Genomic DNA, 11913 nt, shown 5'->3' on the forward strand with positions numbered 1-11913 from the left:
TCATCAGGTGGGACAACCACAGCAAGAAGCAAATTACTGTACCGAAAGAACTAAAGAGGATGGAACATTGCAGTCACCAAAACTTAAGATCTAAACCCAAAGGTCGTCAAGGTTGAAACGGCTCAAATGAGCGTCGCTGATTGGCCGAGGTCACGGCTCAAGCCTGGCTTTCGAGCGCTCGGATTGGCCGAAATTGGTGCCACCGCGTGCACATCTTTATCACGTGACCGTGAGTCAGAATGTTAACGTCGAAACACGAGGTGAAACGTTAACCGAAAAAACGTTAACATGTCACTTAACAGAGGCACGACTGAATAGTACTTTTGTGCAAGACGGCCCTTCTGTCAATCCACAGCTGGATGAGGGCACCCCCACGCCGTCACAGATTGTGGGGGTTGTTGGACCACGCGGAGGTCGTTGAAGGCAGGGGTGCTTAGACACGACCACGAGAATGTTGAATCAGATTTAAGTTTACTTGTACCAAACCAAATTATGCAGCATTTATTGCAACACACACGGTTTCATCGTCAGCGTTTATAAGCAAATGACAGCACAGCTAAAAATTACCCAAAACCTCACAGTACACAAGAGCAACTTCAAACCCCAGCATCAATGGCAATCACGCGGCAGAGTTTACAGTATCTATCAATGTCCAGTGATGCACTGCACTTTTGCCCAACGCCACAGCAATGTCAAAAGATAAAAAGTCGGTGCCATGTACAGCAGTCACACCTCCCCATCACGTCCTTCCGCCGGATTCCTCACAACAGCTGTTATAACCAGGGGCCCGGGAACCCAACAACTTCACCATTTAAATAAGCTCAGATGTTGCGTAACTCGATTTCATTGGGGACTGGATACTTGGAAGCACTCTTAAGTTGGGATAAAAGTTACAGGTGGACAGGACCACTCACTATTAAGTCGATTGTCAGCGAATACTTTACCAAGCCGAAGATTATGCTCAGTCAAAAGTCAACTTATAACCAATGTGACATAGTTAATGAGTGTCAACATTACTCATGATTCTCTCGTAATAACTCATCTCGGCGGCAGACCACTTGAAGGGCACGTGTTGTGACGTCCCAGCGGCCATGGTGCGCGAGATTGTTGGCTGGAGCAGTGGGGCAGACAGGACATCGTCCCTGAGCAAGCAGCCGTGCTCACGTGACCCGGACGTTGCCATCTCGGCAGGTCTTAGTAACTTAAAAATTGCGAACGTCATTTCGGATCTTACGACAATCGCAGCCGGAGGACTTTTGCAAAATTTATACACGAGTTCTCGAGCCCCAAGCCGCATTGTTCCGTGTGGGACTGCTCCCTTCACACAACTCCCCAACACGCAACCATGGGTCGGGACACCTACAGATGAATCCCATGACTCTCACGAAGACGCAAAATTGGAAACTCCCGTGGCAAATTATCCACGCGGAGCCCCTCGCCCCTATTCCCTTTATTTGACCTCGCGAGCAGCTCCATGACAACCTTGCGTCAAACCAACAAATGAACAAAGGGAATCCCGTCTCTGACGGTTAAACGAAATCCAGCGACAAACCCACACACGCTCAGAACCGGCACACCTCGATACCCAAGTTTCCAGATGACGCGTTTCCAAATCGCGTCACCCAGCATGCACGGGGGTGGGTGGGGGGGTTCATTCGGTGGCGGCGGCGGCATCGGGCGGGGGCATCAGCATGACCACGTCCAACTCCCGCTCCTTCTCGCGGACGTGCCTCTGCTGGTGACCCAGCAGGTGGTGCTTGAGGCGGAAGGTCATGCCGCACTCGACGCACACGAAGGGCTTCTCGCCCGTGTGAATGCGCCGGTGGCGGATGAGGTCGACCGACTGCAGGAACACCTTGCCGCACTCCTCGCACGTGAACAGCACCTCGCCGGCGTGCGTGCGCTCGTGCTTGCGGAAGTACTGCAGGTGCCGGAACTTCTGGCCGCACACGCGGCACTGGTAGGGCTTCTCCACGGCGATGCGGCACGGCAGCTGCAGCTGCGCCGAGCTCGGGTGCAGGCGGGCGACGCAGTGGGCCCGCGCGCCGACGGGCTCTGGGTGCAAGCCGTCCACGCGGCACTGCCGGGCGGCGCTCGCCGCGCTCACCCCCGCCGTGCCGGCAAAGGCCAGCGGCGTCGCCCCGTGATCTATGAGGCCCCTCCCATTTCTGAAATAGTTTATCAGAGTTACATTGTCCTGATTGACTCCTGGGAAGGCACACTTATCCCTTTTACAATCTTCCCTCCTGTGTCCTGCGAACAACAAAGAAAAAAATAAACAAACGTTTTTCCTTCCGCTTTTGACATTTTTATTCCGCGCCGTTCACCGAGCACAGGGGCTGCTGAGCTGCGAGGGAGGGGGGTGGGGGGGGGGGCCCGCGTAGCAACACTAGAGCCGCTGCCGCTTGTGCAGGCTCTTGTGCCGTGCCATGTTGAACGACCGGGAAAACCTCTTCCCGCAGAGGTCGCACACGTAAGGCTTCGAGTCCGTGTGAGTCTTCTTGTGCTGCAGCAGGTTGCTGGACTGCGCGAACCTGCGACCGCACTCCTCGCACATGAAGGGCTTCTCGCCCGTGTGTGTCCTCTGGTGCTTGTGCAGGCAGTGCTGGTAGTGAAACCACGCGTCGCACTCCATGCACTGGTAGCCACGCGTCACCGCGCTCTGCCCCTCGGCGTCCGGGAGGATCTCAAACGGCTCGCCGCCGCCGCCGCCGCCGCCACCACCGCCGCCTCCCGTCTCTCCTGAGCGGCGGTGGCGCTCGGACCTCGTGGTCCCCGGCCAGCGCCAGCTACCGCCGCCCAATTGGCCGCTTGCACCCGGCTGCGGGTCGCTACGGGCCTTCCCGGGGAGCTGCGCGTGGCGGGTGGCGGCGAGATCTGTAACGCTAGCCTGGTCCTCGCAGCGGTCGTGCGCGTCAGTCCACGTCTGCTCTGTGGGTTTATAACCTCCAGAGAGCCTGCCACTCCAGACACCTGTTTACATTTAAACACGTAGAGCTTTAGCACGGGACCCTGCCCGGCGAGGCACGCTGCAGAGAACACGAGCAGAACACCGCAACGGCGCAAAGCCAGCAAAACGCCGTGAGCATAAGAGCTAGAAAATTCAAGTTAGAAAATTTCAATGCTTTTTGTCATATTAGCAGTCTGCTGTGACCATTGTACAGTTCCGTTGGTGATCCAGAAATCCCGAGTGGTAATGGACTAGCAGCTGGAGCTGTACAATCTGGTGTTGATTTAAAATCTTCAACCCAGAAAACCTCCCTGACTCAACTCTTTCATTTTGGAATGTTTGGATAATTTCATTTCGGAGCATTTCCTGCACACGTGGAGGAAACGAGAGTTCCATCCAAGAAGAGAATGATCAAAGTTACAGCCCAGGCATCAATGCTGTCGAGGAGAGTGCTACGTGTGCTTGCAAGTGTGCAAGCATGCGTGTACCGGAGTGATCATGCATGATCATTGCATGCGTACGTGCATGGTTACGTACTGGAGATTGCGTGTGCGAGTGACCATGCAGGTGCGCGTAAGCGAGCGTGTGCCCAAGTGCGCATACGTGCACACTCGGCCGTAAGCATGAGAGCGTGTGCGCGAGCGTGCCCGTTGCAGGCGCCTCTCACCTGTGCGTTGGACCCCGGCTGCTCCGCCTCCCGCACGTGGCTGGAAGCCCCTGGAGTCCGGGGACAGCTGCAGCTGCTCGCCCAGACGGTCGGGCGCCACCCCCGACGCCCCCGCGTGGCAGTGGCCCCTGGCTCCCAGCGCGTACAGACTCCCGGCCGATCTGGTCCCTGCCCCCCCGACTCTGCCTCCTTGTCCCGCCGCCGCCGCCGCTCCCGCGAGCGTCACGCTGCCCCGCCGAACCCAGCCGCTGTCCCTCCCCAGGCCAGTCGGCGCCGGGCTGGCGCGGTGGAACGGCTGCTCACGTGGCTCCCCGGTCTGGTGCGGCATCTCCAAATCGGCGCTCATGCCGATGAAATTCCTGCTGTCCGACGAACCGATTTCGACTGCGCAGGCGAATGGGGGGGGGGGGAGGGGGACAGGATAAACCTTATGCATACGCAGCGATGGGAACGGAAGCAACACAGGAGGGTAGACGCTTAATCACGGCTCTCACAAGCGCTGTGTTGTTCGTGATTTAGAATTTCTGCTCGACACATCGTCACACAGACTTCACCAAAAATGTACTACCAAGAATTATAATTGAGGAGTTTGAGGTTATCAAACGGAATGTTGCATCCCCACTATCTTAAATCGTTAAGAGTACACGTACGGTATCATTCCAGGAGTTTCAATTGTATGTTGTCCAACCTCCATTGAACAGTGCTTTCTCAATGGCCTTCCACCTTGTTAAACTACACCGCGAGGAATTTCGATTTAAAGCTTTCGGGACTGCAGGGATTCATCTTCTTGGTTCTTTCGGTAAAGTTTCTACGTGACTTTACCGAAAGAACCAAGAAGATACACCGCGAGACCTCGTCAGCCGTGCGCGCGAACGGAGGTGCAGCAGCAGCGCTAAGCAGGGCGTGAGATGCCACGGCTCTCACTCACCGCTGTGCACGACGACCCCCGCCTCCACACTCAGATTCCAGTCGTCGGGCTCGGCTCCATCTCCTCGCTCCCCGTCATCGAACACGTTTTCTCGCTGGTCCAGGCACCCGACCCTGTCGTCTGAGAAGACGCAACGCAGGCCAAAAGCTGCGAGGCGAGTTTTTCGACTCGCGACACGGACGGCTAAAGGGAGGGCACCGTCGCCTGCGTGGCCAGCGGAGTTACTGCTCCCACTCTCAATGCCAGTTGGGGCCATGCATCGGCGGAGTTTTCCCTTCCCGTTCAACTGCAGCGGTGGCATTTTCTACCTATCGTGTATCGGGATTTGCCACTTGTGGATTTGCGGAGTTTTGGGTTAACTTGCAATATATATAGGTCACAAACCTCTCAGGAACTCATCCTTCTCCAGCTTCACTTCCGCCAGCAGCTCTTTGGTGCTCACGCAACTGGCAGCGTAAACTGCGATTGGCGGCGGCTCCTGCCGGGGCTCATCCGCTCCCGCCAGTGGCACTTTCGTCGAAGCTAAAGGCGACACAAAATAGATGTAGCCAGAGGATCGTTATTTGATTACAAGCGGAGATCACGATCGCGCACGGACATCATTGCGACTCTCACCTGTTACATGAGCTTGGTGGCTTTGGAGTGGGGGGCTGCAGTTATGAGACCACTCGACCTTTTGCAAGATCTTTCGGTGGAATACATAGCTGAACCTATGTTGTGTGATTGTTGTAGCAATAAAAATTGGATAAAGCATCCAAAAGGAATCGCATCTCAACAGGTTACACGTCAGTTTAACACGTAGGTTACATGTGTTCAAGGTGTTCAGCAGAAGAAATGTTTTTGGGATGAGAGGGTAGAAGGCTACATGGCAAAGGATGATGATGACGGTATACTACAGTCAGTCCAATTGAAGAAATATAGAGAATGGAGTCCCCATCATAGACATGATTATCATTAATTATTCAAACATCGCTGTTTTTCTCTTATCTGTTGATGCTTAAGGTTGTGTTGCTTATCGTGCTGTGCTGAGACATGTTCCACCATACTTTCCAACCCAGATCTCACTTGCACAAGAGGCTCTCAACTGCTATACAGTTCACATGTACGTACAAATGTATTTATCCCAATAAAGGAAGAGCAGCGAGGATTCAGCATTCAATGCTGTAGGCGACCTGTAGCGAAACGTATTTGTTTAAAACCACTTGGAATTGACCCAAAGTGACGAGAGGTGTGTGACGAAGAGCCAGACACCTTCGGAGTTGTGCTCCAACTTGATGGCAGCTCCCCTCCACGCCATGCAGCCTGAACTGTTGTCCCCGCCGGGATGCGGGACAATGTCCATGGCAGAGCCATCGCCTGCGGGGAGAACAAAGAACAAAGATCCCCCGTGTAGCCTTAACAGACTGTAGGGTCAAGTGCTGTTAGCACGGCACACGAGAGGGGAGGTGGCCAGCATCACGCCTGGCCACCTTTCATCTCCCCAGTGGCGATGGTTTTACACACCGCACCAGGTTCTAATTTGAGGCCGAGTCAACCTCGGGCAGGCCCAGAATCGATTCAGATAATCATCACTGGCGTTGGCCATGAGCGGAAATCGAACTTGGGTCACCGGTTTCGTAGCACAGCACGCTAACCGTTGCACCGCCGCTCCCCACCAACATGCTCGCACTTAGTCTGGCCCTCCTCTTCCAGCCGACAATGGTTGAGCAACACAAGTCGAGAATGGATTCCGAAAACAATTATCGAGAGATCTATGACCGAGTGACAGCCCCTATGCACGACAAGACATGAACAAATGCAACTGAAAATGCCGCCCCGGAATCCCGACAGGATTGCACGTCACCTGGTTCCACCAGTGGCTCTTCCTCCTCGTCAGCCACGTCCTGAGCTTCCTCCGTCACGCACGAGTCCACCACCACCGCTTCGTAATCGTCGGCCACGTCGACAACTGCAGGGCACCAGAGAGGGCAAGTTCTCCATCATCATCATCATCATCGTCGTCGTCTGGGGTCAATTCACTTCTGGATGAAGGCCTCCCCCAAACTGCTGCCACATTCCACCATTCTTCTATGCAAAATCAAAAGGTCCAGCAAATAGTAAATCAATAAATCCAAATCGAATTGGCGACTGGTGCCGTGAACTTTAGACTTCTGGAGTTGCAAAGTTCATATCCACATTTGATGGGCGTACTAGAAAAAACGTGATAATCCAGTCTCATAGCCCAGGCAGTATACTTTTATTCAGCGGCAGATTAAGTGGATAAACAAAAAAGTGTATTTATTAAAAAAGTGTATTTATTAAGTTCCTTGTGCGGCAAAATATGTAAACATTATTATATAAACTAGGGGTGATTGTGAATAATTTCAATGATGATAACTAACATAGGTCATCTTAAAATATAATTATTGATCAAGATTTTCCATGACACACTTCAATTATAATTGAGATTAAGGTTCACGAATGCCTCCAGCCAAGTCTACACAGGAGAAATGGTGCAGCACCAAGGCGAGTGTCACTCGACCCACGACTGCGACGACACGTACAGCACTGAACCGACTGCTACCGGCGTCACGTCACGAGACCTAGATTCCATGAAGAACTCTCGCTTTCGACACTCCTCACGATGCACGTTTTCTCACACATCCTTTATCCGCTCACAGTCTCTACGGCGCCAACAAAGAAGAGTGTAAAGCGGCGCCCACCTGTGCCCGGGTACGGGACGTGCTCTCCCTCGCCATCGTCCAGCGACACCACGGGGTAGAGGGCGGGCTCCAGGCAGCTGAACCTCTCGGCCGAGTGCAGCAGCTCCTGGCTCAGGCTGTTGAGCATGAGGACGATGGCGTCCAGGAGGCCGCTCAGGAACGGCTGGAACGCCGCCGCGTTGCCGGCGGCCTGAAGGCCGCCGCCGGCCCCGTCGTGGCCCTTGGGGGACGAGGCCTCGGTGAGGCGGCGCAGCACGGCGTAGAAGGCGAAGGGCAGCCGCTCCCTGGCGGCGGCGAACATCTCGGCCCTGACGTGGGGCTGCTCGGCGCACGCCAGGAAGGCCTCGTAGTCGCCGATGCCCAGCTCCCTGTCCACGGCCTCGGCCACGCTGAGGCTCACGCCGTGAGCGGCCAGCCACGCCGGGAAGTCCTGGCGCGGGTTGATGTGGGACACCACTGCGGCCGCCGCCACCGCCGCCATTGCTGGAAATTTGGTTCACACTGCAGGCCTGCGTGTCCATGAAATGCACGGTCAACACATGAATGGTCTACGCCATAATCACGTAATAACACCGTTCTCTTGTCGATTTGCCGTGGCGATTCCAACCTGATGATGAAACAGTTTGCAAAACCTGATGCGATGATCATGCCAATTTCCAAACAAAGAGATTAATTATAAAATAATTTTATCATTTTCTTTTCTGAGAAGATGTTGAAGCACTAATTATAAATGCTCCATGAGACTGCGCTGGGTGCGGATGCCAAAAAACCCACAATGGAACCGACAGCAGCGAGCATGGTGAATGCACATTCGTACTCTGCATAGAGAACCACTGTCAGAGCACAAAAAATGTAACGTCAGCATTTGTCCTTTAGACCTTTCAGAACTCTTTACTACAAACACTCTTTTGTTTTACGTACAACAGACGGGGCACTTGCCGTATGGTAGCGTGCATGCGATGTGATGACTTCTGTTTCAGAGTAACGCAGGCAACACTGCATCAAATCACAGTGGGCTGTGTGGGTCCCTCTTCTCGCAGTTCTCCGTCCAGATAATACTTGACCAGAACATTGCTCGAGCTGATGCCACAGAAACCATCATATAAATGGCTACACGCCAGTGAAACTGAATAATGCACTTTGAAACAAGCCGGCGACATAATAAAGTGTGTGTGTTTAGCGTCCCATGATAAAGATTACTCCAAAGTTCATGGAATTGCCCAAAAAACTGTGAGGTCAGACAGCCCAGCACTGTTATGGCTGGGTTCCCACTCAACCAAACTAGCACAGAGGCTACACCAATATTCTTGGTTCTTTCGGTAAAGTAACATACAAGGGAAATAACAAAATAATATAAATATAAAACAATAAAAATTCTCACGACGTTTCGACTGCAACACAAGCAATCATCATCAGGTGTGATGATTTTTATTGTTTTATATTATTTTATTATTTACCTTCTACGTGACTTTACCTAAAGAACCAAGAATATGAATCCCTGCAGTCACGAAAGCTTTAAATCAAAATTTAGGCTACAACAATGTTTACCAAAACACGTGCTCATGATCCACCAGTCACCTTTCAAGCCATGCGGGTTGCACCAAGGTTTTAGTGAAACAGCGGAGATGTGTTCCAGTGGTTCTTCCAACATTGTGCTTTGATCTCGGTGACCTCACCTGGTGTTTAGTCCGCACTGTAGGTCTGCTTTGTGCTGCTGAACCTTGCTTATAATTAGAGACTCGTTATTTGTCTTAGTTGCAGTGTCTCTTGTGATGTCTGTCATCTGCACTCGAATTTGTAGTTTCGTGTCTGCCTCGCTTCGTACTACGTTATCAGTTATTTGTCTAATTTGTTTCATTTTGTTTGTTCAATGCGTCTCGTTTGTTCTGTTTAGATCGTACTGTTTTGTCCTATCTCTTGTTTGCTTTGTCTCATCACGACTGTTTATTCTCCATCGTTTGTTCTGTTTCGTTCATTGCGACGATGAGCCGAAAGCGAATACTTTTCGCATTGCGTGCGCGTTAGTCGTCATGCATATTCAAGTCGCGACATTTTGATGCACGTATCGAGAAACTGGGGATCCACCAGACCGATGAACTTACACGCAAAATGGAACACAATAAAAACCGAACTGCTGTACTGGGACAAAGTAGACAGCGCAAACGGAGCAAACAGGGCAGGAAGAGACGTTGTATGAAGACAGTGCAAACCGCAGACGTTGCGGACGAGACGGACAGCCGGAACAAGACAACGAGGCACAACGCACGCAGACAGGACAGCGAACACATTGACGTGGAGACGGATAACAGACGGAACAAACCGAATGTCTAGTGCACCTCCGACGAACACGGTTGGCAACGTAAGGTGCGAAAGAAGTTCAACATACATACGAAATAGAACAGACGAGGAAGACAGAACAGGCGAGATTGACTGAATATACGCAATGGGACACTTTGGTCTAAATAAAATAGCACGGTAAGCGAGTATACATAGCGTCTATACACAGAACACAAACGAGGCGATACAATGAACACAGACTGTACAGAGGACACACCAGACAGCACACACAGTCCAAGTACAAGCGACGCCGAGACAAAGCGGCCACACGAGACGAGCAGAACGAACAAAGTCGTAAATGGGCCGCAACAAAAGCACGACGCCAAGAGCAGAGGTCGCAACCGGGTACCCGATACCCGCACCCTACCCGATACCCGGCTACCCGTTTGCGACCCTGGTGCGGCCGGGTACGGGTAGGCCGTGAGTCACTGGTGAGTCACCGTTTGTCACTCATTTCCCAACGTCTTGTCTCTTCTCACAATTCAAGTTCCTAGAATCAACCCACCCGCGCCTGCAACGTGGCTTCATCCCAGAGGTCGCAATCAGGTACCCGATACCCGTACCCTACCCGTACCCAGGCAGGGTACTGGTAGGGGACGGGTACGGGGCCGGGTAAGGAATCAAAACCCGTTTGCGACCTCTGCCCAAGAGGCACCGCAGCCACTCGCGGCTTCGATCCGTGCCGCCGGTCACACGCCAGCAACTCGAGTGGAACCCCGTGCACGGTTCGGTGGCACCATTGGAACCTCCTTTGCCAGTAGGAAGACATGAAAATTGGTTTTTACCCTTATATCTGGCAACAAAACTGACACCTTTGTTCATTATCAGAGTTGTGTTTTTGTTTGCATTCCGACCGCAGGTATTGTGGTCAATGCAAACATGACTCCATGTAAAAAAAGGTGTCAGTTTTGTTGCCAGATAAAAGGGTAAAAAAAACAATTATCGGTTCGGTGGCAATTTGCGAGCAGCGCGAGTTCAGTGGCATTCGCTTTTCAAGTGGGCGAGCGCCCCGGCCTCTCCACCTCCGGGCTCAGTTTCCCTGCCAGGGGCCCGCGCTCAGCCCGGGCAGAGCCATCAGACAAGGGTCGGGGGTGCGTGGACGAGGGGTAGGCCGAGAGCCGGCCCGGTGGCTACAATGAAACCATCGAGCACTGCTAAAAAGCCAATGTCTGAAGTGAAGAAGTAGTGTTTTAAAAACAAACTATTCACGTAAATGGCGTTGTGTGTTGGTCGGGAGTTACCTGGCAAACAGCAGCAGCAGCTGTTACATCCCAGCGCAGACGTTGAGCGAAGCCGCCATTACCTAGTGACGAGCTCTGCCGAGTCAACACGGGCGCTGATTGGCCGGCGTCTCTCGGCGCCGATTGGTCAAGATCTCTCGGCGCCGATTGGCCGGCGTCTCTCGGCGCCGATTGGCCGAGATCTCTCGGCGCCGATTGGCCGAGATCTCTCGGCGCCGATTGGTCGGGATCTCTCAGCACTGATTGGCTCACATTTGAGCTTGCGTCCCGCAGGCGCTACAAAGGTAAAAGCGCAACGCCCCTGCAGTCACGTGGGCCCCGCACTAGTGGCGCAAGGGACTAGCACGGTTGGCTACGTACGGTGCAAAAGAAGTTCAACAGTGTACATACATCGAGGGAGCGCGAGAGAGCTCCTGTATGGTGGGGTTGCTATTGGTTACTCTTCTACGTTGCCCAGAAATATTGGAAGGGAAGCACCCACAAAGATAAAGATCCCCCCGGATAGCCTGCACAGACTGTTGGGGCAAGTGCTGTTAGCGAGCAGCACCTCTGAATGCCGGCAATGTGGAACACGCAATCTGCTTTGTTCTATTGGCTGGGCCGATTGCATGCAATGGGATTTTTTTAAAAGCTTCTTTTGAATTGCCTCGCCGGAAGATAGAAGCGGCTACCCCATGTATACAAGTAAATGTTATAGGCGAGGCTGGAGCGCGGTGGCCCGACCCTTCCCCCGATGCGTCCAACCCAAGAAGTGTCCCTGAAGCAGCCAGATGCCTCTGCGGGGTCTACTCAGACCTCCGCACTTCTGGGAAGATCCTTGGGCAAGCTGGCAGCCCCCTCCCTTCCCCCATCAGCCCCGTGAACAGTTTACAAGAAATTATTTAGTGATGCTGTGTTGGCAATTTTAGTGCACAAGCACACATCTGAAGAAAAAAATAAACCTCGGAATTCATAAGATAGCACATTAAATGTTCCTTGTGGAGGGTAATTTCCGAAAAGGTTGGCGAGATTTTCGCTTTTATGGCAGTTATTGGTATAGCCCCGTCCACAAGAGGCAATGTATTTTTAAATATTTTATTCATCTTGAT

The 11913-nt window shown here is 52.7% G+C and overlaps 1 protein-coding gene across 2 annotated transcripts; it reads right to left on the minus strand.

Moving 5' to 3' along the window:
* Positions 1–490: 490 nt before the first annotated feature.
* Positions 491–10920, minus strand: LOC133347097 (B-cell lymphoma/leukemia 11A-like). Of its 2 annotated transcripts, none has more exons than XM_061559054.1 (8): positions 10826–10920; positions 7248–7756; positions 6389–6493; positions 5797–5901; positions 4930–5067; positions 4546–4665; positions 3618–4001; positions 491–2253 (listed from the first exon to the last, which is right to left on the minus strand). In XM_061559054.1, exons 2-8 carry the CDS (start codon positions 7726–7728, stop codon positions 1652–1654), a joined length of 1935 nt encoding a protein of 644 aa, XP_061415038.1. In that variant the 5' UTR covers positions 7729–7756; positions 10826–10920; the 3' UTR covers positions 491–1651. The 2 variants fall into 2 exon arrangements, with proteins under 2 accessions (XP_061415038.1, XP_061415046.1); XM_061559062.1 differs by having other exon boundaries at positions 2141–2973.
* Positions 10921–11913: the final 993 nt, after the last annotated feature.

Source organism: Lethenteron reissneri, chromosome 3 (genome assembly GCF_015708825.2).
Source record: "Lethenteron reissneri isolate LAM-NWPU_2019-01 chromosome 3, ASM1570882v1, whole genome shotgun sequence".
NCBI lineage: Eukaryota > Metazoa > Chordata > Hyperoartia > Petromyzontiformes > Petromyzontidae > Lethenteron > Lethenteron reissneri.

Bases quoted from the DNA above. Each gene is read 5' to 3' on its own strand.
- LOC133347097 (XM_061559054.1), bottom strand. From the start codon at position 7,728: ATGGCGGCGGTGGCGGCGGCCGCAGTGGTGTCCCACATCAACCCGCGC. The intron at 6,494-7,247 runs GTGGGCGCCGCT...GGTGCCCTGCAG, and splicing joins CGTCCCGTACCCGGGCACAG to TTGTCGACGTGGCCGACGAT. The intron at 4,002-4,545 runs GTGAGTGAGAGC...TCGCCTGCGCAG, and splicing joins GGGGGTCGTCGTGCACAGCG to TCGAAATCGGTTCGTCGGAC.